General features: G+C 32.2%; 1 protein-coding gene across 1 annotated transcript; it reads right to left on the bottom strand.

Moving 5' to 3' along the window:
- Positions 1 to 2,522: 2,522 nt before the first annotated feature.
- On the bottom strand, positions 2,523 to 8,616 carry LOC139482199 (uncharacterized). The gene is made up of 2 exons (XM_071265900.1): positions 8,559 to 8,616; positions 2,523 to 4,243 (listed from the first exon to the last, which is right to left on the bottom strand). Exon 2 carries the CDS (start codon positions 4,235 to 4,237, stop codon positions 2,546 to 2,548), a length of 1,692 nt encoding a protein of 563 aa, XP_071122001.1. The 5' UTR covers positions 4,238 to 4,243; positions 8,559 to 8,616; the 3' UTR covers positions 2,523 to 2,545.
- Positions 8,617 to 11,199: the final 2,583 nt, after the last annotated feature.

Raw genomic sequence — 11,199 nt, forward strand, 5'->3', positions numbered from 1 at the left:
AGTCTTTTACGTTGGATGATAAAAATGCATATCTTCGAAAAAATATAAGTGTTTGTGTGTGATAACTAGGGTTTATAATCTTCACCCACTGAACATTTTTAGTCTGCCCTTCCACGAAATATTTAATTAGATTTTTTTTTCAATGTTTAAGAATTTTCAAAAATTCCACCTCATAACCGATCAGGCAAGTTGAATCAATGCCGACAAGATCATAAAGGTTCATCATAAGAAATTTAAAAATATGGGCGTGTTTACACCTCAAATTTACTATGAGTGCAGACAAACTGGTACACCTATGAAAGTGTTACGGCATGACAGGAACTAGATATATAAAAGTTATATGTAGTATACGTCCAGTTTTTTCCAGTCTGCAGAAGATAGCAAAATAAACAAACATCCGAGTTTCATTTGATACGGTCCACTCATTTACATAGTTTAAATCACCTATTGTCTGCATTTGTCAATTGTCCATTTAAATCAATACTACTCACAACGTGTATTATATGAGGGGAGATTCTCAAACCTCTTTACAAACTTAGTTGATGTTGACATCCTCTGCAGGAACGAAAAAAACCTGGATAGCAAAATCTAATAAAGTTTATAATTTTCTAAAACATAAAATGCATTTAAAATTTATATATCTAGTTCCTGCCATCCCTTAATTTTTTTGCAGATGAATAGGTTTGTCTGTACTCAAGAGTAAAATTCGTAGTGTAAATACGGCCATTTTAGCCAAAAGGTTATGATGAACCTTAACTGATACTCATTAGCTATTTGATACATTTGTTTGTTTAAAATACAACTGACATATAAGGATCGTAATGGTGCTAAGGGGATAAATTTGTCGGTTTTCAAGAGCAAAATTGGCAGCGCGTCATCCGTGTAATGGCTTCCATTTCTACGATTGTGAAAATGAACCGGCGTAAAGGGGAGATAATTTTGACGAAGTAGAATCCTGACTGCATTCAAATAAAGGAATTTAAATATGTCTGAACGTGCCTTATATATCAAAACGTAAATATTAATATGAATGTCGCATTACAGAACGATCCAGATGATGTCTTTCAAATTTTAATCTAAATGCTATCTAATACCATAGATGTAATACCATTGTCTTTCAATTCTTTTTGTTTCTAATGTATAATATCTGGATTAAAGTCCAAAAAAGTGTAATTGAAGAAGCTGAATCCATTATATCGTTTACTGAATGCGATGAATTATCACTGTCAGTGCATTCATTTCTGATGTGGAATTTTTTTGAGATGTGATGAAATTTCATTGTTGTTTTATATGATAATTCGACATGCAACAAATGAAAATAGTCTTAAATTGACTTAAATATCAATGATATTTACAATGCATCCTAATCGTAGATGTTAATTTAAATATGTACACGGGTATAACAACTTACGTTGATTCTGGACATTGTGGGTTGTATAAAAAGAAGATTTGGTATGATTGACAATGAAACAAATGTCTACAAGAGAACGAATGACACAGAAATTACAACTATGGCCTTCAACAATGGGCAAAGCAGCCCAAACCGCATAGTCAGCTACAAAAGGCACTGTTCAATATTTTTTTGCTGTACGTTCGTTGTATATTTTTTTCGTCATAGTTCTATACTGTTCGTAAGTAAAACGTAGAGAACATAATTATTGAAATACACATCTTTTATTTTTGTTAGCAAGCATTTGCGACTGTTAAAACTATTTGACATTTCTAACGTGACATATTGAAGATTAAAAACCCTGAATCTTGTATACTGATGTCAAGTTAGTTCAATATTCAACATTCAACATTCATTTTTTTCTTGCATTCATTTTCAACATTCGATTTTCATTTTTTTTCATTGTCTTTCAACATTTCCTGTCAGTATTCGACTTTTTTTCTGTTTTTGCATTCATTTTCAACTTTCAACATTCGATTTCAACATTCCACAGTCAAAATTTTAACAAACAAGAAATTTGAATGTTGAATGTTGAAATCGAATGTTGAATGAAAATGAATGCAAAAAAACAAATGCAATGTTAAATGTTGACTGTTGAATATTGAACCAACTTGACATTCGTATCTTGTATCCGTTTGACGTGAAACGGAACTAACTGGAGCTAGAGAGTCCTACTCATCTAGTTGCAAATCCATCATTTTGATCTTGAGGTCCATGGTCAGGCTCACGCGAAGGTCAGGTTGATATACGTCACATTGCCTTATGTTGATAAACGTTCATATCATGTTCAAATATTTATAGTAAGTTTGCTACTACATGTAGTGAGTCATGGAAGGATATTAATTGAAATTTGCTGGAGCAGAACATCAATGAATTTTACGCTTCATCCCGTTTAATTTTTGTTGTAAACTTACAATGTCAATTGACATATATCTGAGCAATTAGAACTTATTGCAAAAACTATTCCACCAACTTTATGCATTTTCTATATTTCAAATGTTAAACAAGGGAAATGAATTTTTTTTTTAAATGGGTTTGCCTGATACATTGTACAACACTACAAAATTGGGTTTGTCTACTTTATTGTTAAATAATTCAGTATTTAACTCTATAAAGAAAGCATTTCCCAGATACATTACATATTAGAAGGGTTCTGCTTTTTCTATTGTAATGTATTGCATTTGGCCCGACAAGTTCATTTTTGTCTGTCAAGAGAATTCTAGTTTTTTTGCCATCTTGTCCTACTACCATCAATTCATTACTTCCCCAGCACGCTAAAAAACTATTCCCAGAACCATCGTTGGTTATACCATTTGCACGCTTTGATTTCTGTAAGTCAAACTTCCAAATAATTTCACCGTTTAAATCAATCGAGTAGACACATGTGCCGGCACCTTGCTGAGTGGTATAATAAAGTTTGTTATTAAACACGGAACAGTATAAGGAGCGTTCGCCTATTGATAATATTGATAAAGTATTACCCGAAAAATCAAAAAATCGAATTGTCAGGTTGTCAAGACTGACGACTAATTGCTCACCAGTATAGTATATACCGTAGCACCGATAACGTGTATATATAGAACGTTGTTCTGTTGATGAGTTAACGTCAACAAAAACAAGTTTCTTCTTTTCAACTAATGTTATAGCAACGGTGTTTTTCTCTATTACTGCAACATCAAAACATTGGGCTTCAAGTGGAATGGTTTTGATAAACCTGCCTTCATGATTCATGATAAAAAGTTGGTTGTTCAACCTTTTGTTATCTGCCAACACGATTCTCCCGTCGTCAAACATATCGATACCTGTTATAGATATCGATCGGGATGATCCATCCGTTGTATTGAAAGAGCGAATATGTGTTAATGTAATTGTATCTACAGTGTTCGAAACAGAGACTAATACCTGTCCTTGTTTTTCCTTCTTTAAAAGAATTTTCTTTGCGGGATAATACTTCACTTCTAAATTCCCTAATTCTTTAACATTTTTCTCAAACTCCATAAGCAGCGGAGAAAATTCTATGTAGATATCGGTGCAAATCATCTGGTCGGTTTGTAAAGACATCCATTTTTTTTCTTCTACTTCAATATTTTTATTCCATGCATGTATACTAAGGAAAGCTTGGAAATCAGATGCGTGTTGTCTGATCTGTTTCAAATCGTTTACAATTTGAACGACATTTTTACGCATTTCTGAAATCTTTTCAATAAAACTATCAATATAATTGCTTTGTTTTTTCTCTTCTTTCTCCAATTCATTTAAAAGATCTGTTGTGAGTTTATCTAAATGATTATTGATTGCCTTTCGGACTTTTTGCACTTCTGATATAATTCCAGTTTTTTGAAACACAAAACTTGCTTTATCGTCTTGTTTCTTCTTTATCAGATCGCCAATAAGTTCATTTATGTCATTTGCTCTATCTTCTAAATCGTCAAACGCAGCAGATGATTTCACACCTTCCACAACTTCTATTAATGGTTTCAATTTTTGACAGGTGCCATGTTTCCAAGAAATGCAAGATAGACAGCACGGTTCGTTGTGAATTAGACAATAAATTTCTAATTTCCTATTGTGAACTTTACATTCCTGTTTGATGTCAGCAATGGAATCAGGAAGTTTCAGGTAATCTTCTACGGATATTGTTTTGTGGTTCTTTGTTAATTTCATGCGGCTATGTTGTTGTTCACAATCATTACAGATGGATTCTTCACATTCTGCACACCAAGTCGAGGCAGGTTTTTTCGTATCATCTGTCATACAGATATCGCATATCGGTAAGAATGTCGCCATTTTAAACTAAAAAAAATAAAACAAATCATTATTTTTTTTAATAATCTGTGTTGTAATTTATGTAGCACGTGTTGACACATTTTCAAATAGTTTTTGCATTATATACGCCGAAAGATAGTCCAAAACTGCTTTTTATAGAATATCGATATTTTAATGAGTATTTATGCATAGAAACGAAAGATAGGAACATTATAAACTCACAGAAACATTCCAGAGGAAACAAAGCTATGTACACATTAATAAATTGTGGTTCACTATGTCCTTCAATGCAATCAATTTAGGAAACGTCTTAACTTTGTATAATTTGATTTTTCAAGTATGTTATGTAGAATCTGTAATTTTCAAATTCATGTTTGTTTGAGCAGTCTTCAGATTGATACATTGCAAGTGAAATGTTTGTACTTTTTCTATCTGCAATTTAAAAAACACTGTTTAAGAAGGGTTGACTAGAAAACTGGATACAACACTTCTTTTCGTCTCCTATATCTTGTTTTTGGGAGGGAGAAATCCTATTATGTAAAGAATCACTCTGATTCTAACAACATTTCTCTGAAACTGTCATTATCAAGATACTTAATTTCTAAAAGTGACAACACATTTGTTTCGTATGGAGGGCATGTTTCTCAACATACTGTCGGAATTGCAATTGGAACCAATTGTGTCCTTCTTCTTGCCGACTTGTTCCTTTATTATTACGAGGCCAACTTCATACAAACTTCTAAGGAAGAAAGATAAGAAGTTAGCAACATCCTTTAACTTTACGTTCCGCTATATACAGTCAAACCTGATTAAACCGGACCCTGAATAAACCGGTTTCCTGTCCATTCCGGCCGAAAATGAAAGTCCCTTATTTTTTCATTCAAAGTCTTTGTTAAAATACCCTTTGTAAACCGGACCCTGTGTATTCTGAATTCCGGTCTAATTATGAAGTCCCAATACTCTAAATTACATTAATTATTACCTGTCAAAACCGGTTTGTATAATTAATTTCAATGATCGATATGCAATCAAAACATATTTGTTTATACAATATGGCTTTCCGTGATAATCAATTAGTCAGGTGTCAAACTGTGAACCTACAATCGTACAGTAGTGAGCTGTATTATTTATTAAAACATTATAAACGGGTCAATTAAACAAAAATACACACCTAATATATCTCGGATTGAACTTACGTTTTAACTTGGATAAACAAATTAAAATCGCGGAGTAAGAAATTCACATTGTGATTTCGAAATCCTGGGTTCCCTGTTGTGAACCCCTAAACAAATGACCTTGATAATAAAAAAACACCCGGATGACAACAATCAATAGATATTGTACACTGTACGACAACGTTTCGAAAGTGATGAAATTACTTTTGATAATATTCTGGCTTTTTAATCGGCCATTCCAACATTTCAAATTATTGATCATGGGAGTAAATCGAAACTCTCGTCTTACAATTCAAACAACGCGAGCATTATGATGCAAATGCAAACAATGAAAAACGAAGTGAAAGTATTTTAATTTATAGGATATAATTTACAATCAGAGATAACTTTTACATACAAAATGTCGGACGTCACAAGTCATTAACTTCCGGTCAAAACGGAAACCTGAATAAACCGGCTCACTGTCCAAACCGGCCCTTTTTCATAGTCCCGTAGCCGGCCGGTTTATACAGGTTTTACTGTATATGATATAGATGATGTTCTCCCACTATATAATACAAAATTTGGTGACTATGTTGAACGACTCTATCCCATCGGACTAGAGATAAATGATACTACAGTTAAGTCTGCCTTGTATCTTGACTTAAATCTAGAAATTGACAATGAGGGTCGGTTGAAAACAAAACTTTACAACAAAAGAGATGATTTCAGGTTCCCAATTATTATTAATTTCTATGTGCAATGTAGCAACATTCCAGCAGCACCCGAGAGCACCCCCAGTTTTTCGTGGGGTTCGTGTTGCTTCATCTTTAGTTGTCTAGGTTTTGTCTTGAGTACTTTTATTTCTCTGTTTGTCTTTTTATTTTTAGCCATGGCATTGTCTGTTTATTTTAAATCTATGAGTTTGACTGTCCCTTTGGTATATTTTGGCCCTCTTCTATATACTCATATGAATAGCAGATGATTTTTATCGAGCCTTTGACTTTTTTCGAAAAAAGCGAGACATACCAATTCTACATTCCGTTGTCGGCCTTGGCGTCGTCAGCGTAGTCCACAATATTCACTCTTTAGTTAAACCTTTTGGAATTTTGATAACTTCTTATATATCCTGGATTTCTACCTAACTAAGATAGAAGCTTGTTTATGCCCATAAGATAGTATCCAGAAGTAAATTTGTAAAAAGACAATCCATTTTTTTCCGTATTTTACTTTTAAATGGACTTAGTTTTTCTGCCAGGAAATATAACTTTCACTCTTTGCTCAAACTTTTTAAATTTTTAATAGCTTTCTTAAATTATCTTGAATTTCTACCTATTTGGACAGAAGCTTGTTTATAATGATAAGCTAGAATCTAGAAGGAAATTATGTTAATATTTTATACCTGTTCATCAGTATTGTACTTATAAATGGACTTAGTTATTTCCATTCTCAATTTTATTAGTTGTTCATTCTAGTTAACATTACATACAGTCTGCAGTTAAAGTCTTTGAAACATTTATTAAATTCTTAACCTATCCTGGATTTTTTTAGGAACTTTTAATAAAGCTTCTTACAACCAAAAAATAGTATCAGGGTTTTTTTTTTTTTTTTTTTTTTTATTCATTTTTGTTGATCCTGCGATTAACAGAAAAAAGTAGGAGAGATACTGGGTTCCGCAGAACCCTTACACATTTGTGTTTATAATTCTTACCTCAACATCAAATCAACTGATCAAAGCAATATCAAATTCAATTCGAGGTAGTCACCCAGCGACAAAATTGTTAAAAAGACACCAAGACGTCAATATACAGTTTTCCACAATAGTTTCATAAAAAATATATAGTTTTCGAGAGACTACAAGATTTGTTTATAAGTATAATCAATTTTCTTCCTAAATCTACAGTTAACACTAATTTTCTACAATTACAGACAAACCTTAATATCTGATCATGACATATATAAAAAAATAATGGAAACTTGAAACCTATGTTATTACTTGACCAACATATTGTAGAATACTATGACTATATTTTATGCATACTAAAACATAATTGATTAAAGAAAATGAAACAATTGCATGACCAGAAATTACCGTCTAAAGTTTAATCATTATTCAGTTAATCTTTGAAAAATTATACCTGAAAATTTGTCAAATGTGTATTCATTTAAACTTATCAAATATGAGTGTAAACGGAAGCTGGCAAAGTTTAGTGATAGGAAACTGCTACTTTAAGTCAAGAACTAAAATGTCGATCATGAAATCTCCGAAAACAGGAAACCCATAAATTTGTTAAATGTAAAAACAATGCCTCTCAACATTTTCCTAGCTATAAATATATGAAATATTTAATAACATGCAATAACCTTGATTTATATTTAAGTCAAAAGATTCATGCTTTTAAAGAGAGTGGTAAAGGGGGGGAAGCTTGCACGAAAAAATACGTGAAATAAGACATAATTTCACGTTGTACGTGAAATAATTTCTGTAATGAACGTTGCACGAAAAAATAAATACCTTTATGTGAACCTTTTGTGACTGAGTCACTGCCTTCTTGTATATATTAACTCTTTGTGTTACTTGATATTCCCGATTTAGTATACACATTTATGATATAATTGGTTTACGGCTTTTAAAAAAGTATTTCTTGACGATCCCTGCCAAGTGTTTGAATTTTATTTGAAAAATACCGAAAACGCATAAAAAGACTGAAAAACACGGTGCACGTAAAATTAAATAAGCAGAACACGTTGAACGGGGCACCCGTCTTGCACGACTGAACGTCAAATAAAAAAGTAAAAACACGTTGAACGCGAAATAAAAAAACGGCGATCACGTTGCACGAAGATAACCCTTTACCACCCTCTTTAAACACCAATCCTCGAGAGGTTAATACAATCATTGTATGATAGGTACATATATACATTTCATATACATGTAGGAATGCATGAATTGTACCGCAACCTGAGAAACAAGAATAAGAGATTGTTGATACAGACTAAGTATAACAAAAAAAAAACTGTATATGTTGTATTGATATATTAAAGACAGAAACATGGGTTTCATAATATTGATCAAAACCAAACAATATTTTTTCGCATGTAAACTAATGTAAATATTTGAGAATCAGATCATTTGATAATAACAATTGTTTTGACAGTAAGTCCTTGAGCAACTACGAAAGACTTACTGTGTAAGACTCACTGTGTTCACTAAGCTGTCTGCTGACATAATTTGTACCAGGAAGTATTTCCACATGATAAAGAAAATATACGGTTATGTCCCTTTGACTTTTAAAAAGACATTTGCTATCATTTGATACAATGCAAAATTTGTATCGTCTACCGTTCCAACAACAATTTTGTAACTTTCTAAAATATGATGGAAACTTAAAAATGCAATTATTGCATCATTTTGATTTTTGGCATTTAAAATTATATAATTTCCTGTTTCTTTACTATTGTTTTGTATCCTACCTATATTTTTCACCATTAAGGTGCATTTTCCAGAATTTGCCGAATAACGGCATGTGCGATAACGATATGATATGGAAAGGCAGGTGATAAAAGTAGGAAGCATATGATTTATTTTTTATAGCATCCCGCTAAACACAATTTCGGAATATATGAATTCAAGTTAATTTGTTGCTATTATCATATTGTAAAAAGTTATTTACTCAAAGTATATGATAAAATATCAAAGTTTTCAACTGATTTTTTGGAATCTTAATACTGTATCAGGACTAGACTATTCGAGTTCGTTTTTTCTATAACTGGCTTCAATTTTACAATACGCATTTGAAGTTGCACATTTCTAGGGATCGAAATAGCAATGAAGTCAGAGATAAACAATTTTTTTTTTACAATATATCTTATTAGAAATATCAATGGTTATTAAACGTTTCCTCTAAAACATATCAATGTTTCATATTTCAGTATACGTCAATTGCATATCAAATTTAGACCACAGTTTAACCATCACAGTAGTATGTCTTGACATTGAAATATTTTTAAAAGCTCTGAAAGCAGATTTTTGCAAAGGTTATATTTCTTTTTCTTTCGATTGGGAGCGATATACTCTACTTTTAGTATTGCACATACACTTTGTACTTCGCTGAAGGTCATATCTGTTTTGTTTAAGAAATGAACTCGTTACAGATATTAGAATGGATATTTGTTCGTCAGACGCATCTACAAAAGACTTATTAGTGACGCTGGAACCAAATAAAAACAAATAAAGACCGAAATTGCAGAACATTGATGATCTATAACATCTTAAAGGGGATTGCCGAATACTAAAACTAATACTAAAGTAATATAATCCTTAAGAAGGAAATCCCCACAAAAGTTTTGTTCACAGTTAATCTATAATAACGACTATACAACATAAAAGTATTGCCTACTGGGTTTAGGTTACTTTCGGGTAGAAAAAATTTATTAGGAGTTGCATCAACCCAGTGATTATAAATAAAAGCATCATATATATATACAAAGATTATGTACAGTTGTCACTTCGGCAATTCAATATCATCTCCTTATTTGGTATCCCTCTTTCTGTATTTATTGTATCGAAAAGTTCTAAATTACGTAAACCCTATATCTTATCATACTTTTCATTGGCATCGATTTCAACAATTACTCAGTGTCCTGAATGCTCTTCAACTGTATACTTGGTTGGCTGTCTAACTTTTTTATCTGAACTTTGCTAATGATTTTAATGCAGACGAAACGCGCGTCTGGTGTATAACATCATAACCCTGGTACATTTGATCACTACTTCAAGCTTAGGTTCTGAGTAATACCGTTTTCAACACTGTCTTTTGTTTAGTGTAGTAATTTGAACCGTTGATGAGTTAGTATCAGTATAGCTATTCCCTTCTCTTCAATTAACGTTCCAGCAGTTGTGTCTTCTCTATTACTGCAACGTCATACCAACTATCCTCAATTGTTTTTTTTTATTTATAAGATTGCCTTCTATGTTCATTAGCACAAGTCTTCTGTTAAACTTTTGGTGATCGGTAGACACGGTTGTCCGGTCGTCAAACATTTGAATACCTGTAATAAGTATGTTTCTACATGTTCCATCTGATGTCCGTAAAGAGCGAATGTTTGTATCATTAATTTCATCTAGATATTGACACGGAAATTTTTGTTTGTCCTTGTTTCTTCAGAAGAAAAACTCCCTTTAAGAGAGAAGACTCCACTTCTACCTTCCCTTATTTATTGACGTCTTTCTTAAACTTTATTGTTATCAGCGAAAATCCTATATGAATAACAATTGTGTCCATCATCTGGTTTGTTGGCCAAGGCATCCTGTATTTTCCTTCCTTTTCGATGGTTTGGTTCCATTTATGCATACAAAGGAAAACTTGGAACTCAGATGCATGTTGTTTGGTTTTCTTCAAATCGTTAGATTTTTCTTCAACATGTGTTTTTTTCGTCGTTTTCCAATTTATCAAGAAGAATCTATATGGTTATCTATTGTCTTTCGGAAATTTAGCAGTTCTGTAATCATTTGATCTGTTTATGAGTTCTGAGACACTTTATTATCTTTTATCTCTGTTATCATATTGTCATGAATGTCAAAATCTGTAATGAAGCAGACGACTTTACACCATCCATTACTTCTTGCAATGGCTTTAATTTTTGGCGTGTGTAATGTTGCTCATTTAAGCATATAACACAGCGTGGCTCGTTGTAAAAAAGTTATATAAATCTTCTATTGTGATCTTTGTATCCTTGCTTGATATCAGTAACAGAAGCCGGACGTTTTTAATAATTGATAGTTATTGTTCTGTGTTTCATGGTTAATGTATCCCACCCATGTGGCTT

This window comes from Mytilus edulis, chromosome 7 (genome assembly GCF_963676685.1).
Source record: "Mytilus edulis chromosome 7, xbMytEdul2.2, whole genome shotgun sequence".
Lineage (NCBI taxonomy): Eukaryota > Metazoa > Mollusca > Bivalvia > Mytilida > Mytilidae > Mytilus > Mytilus edulis.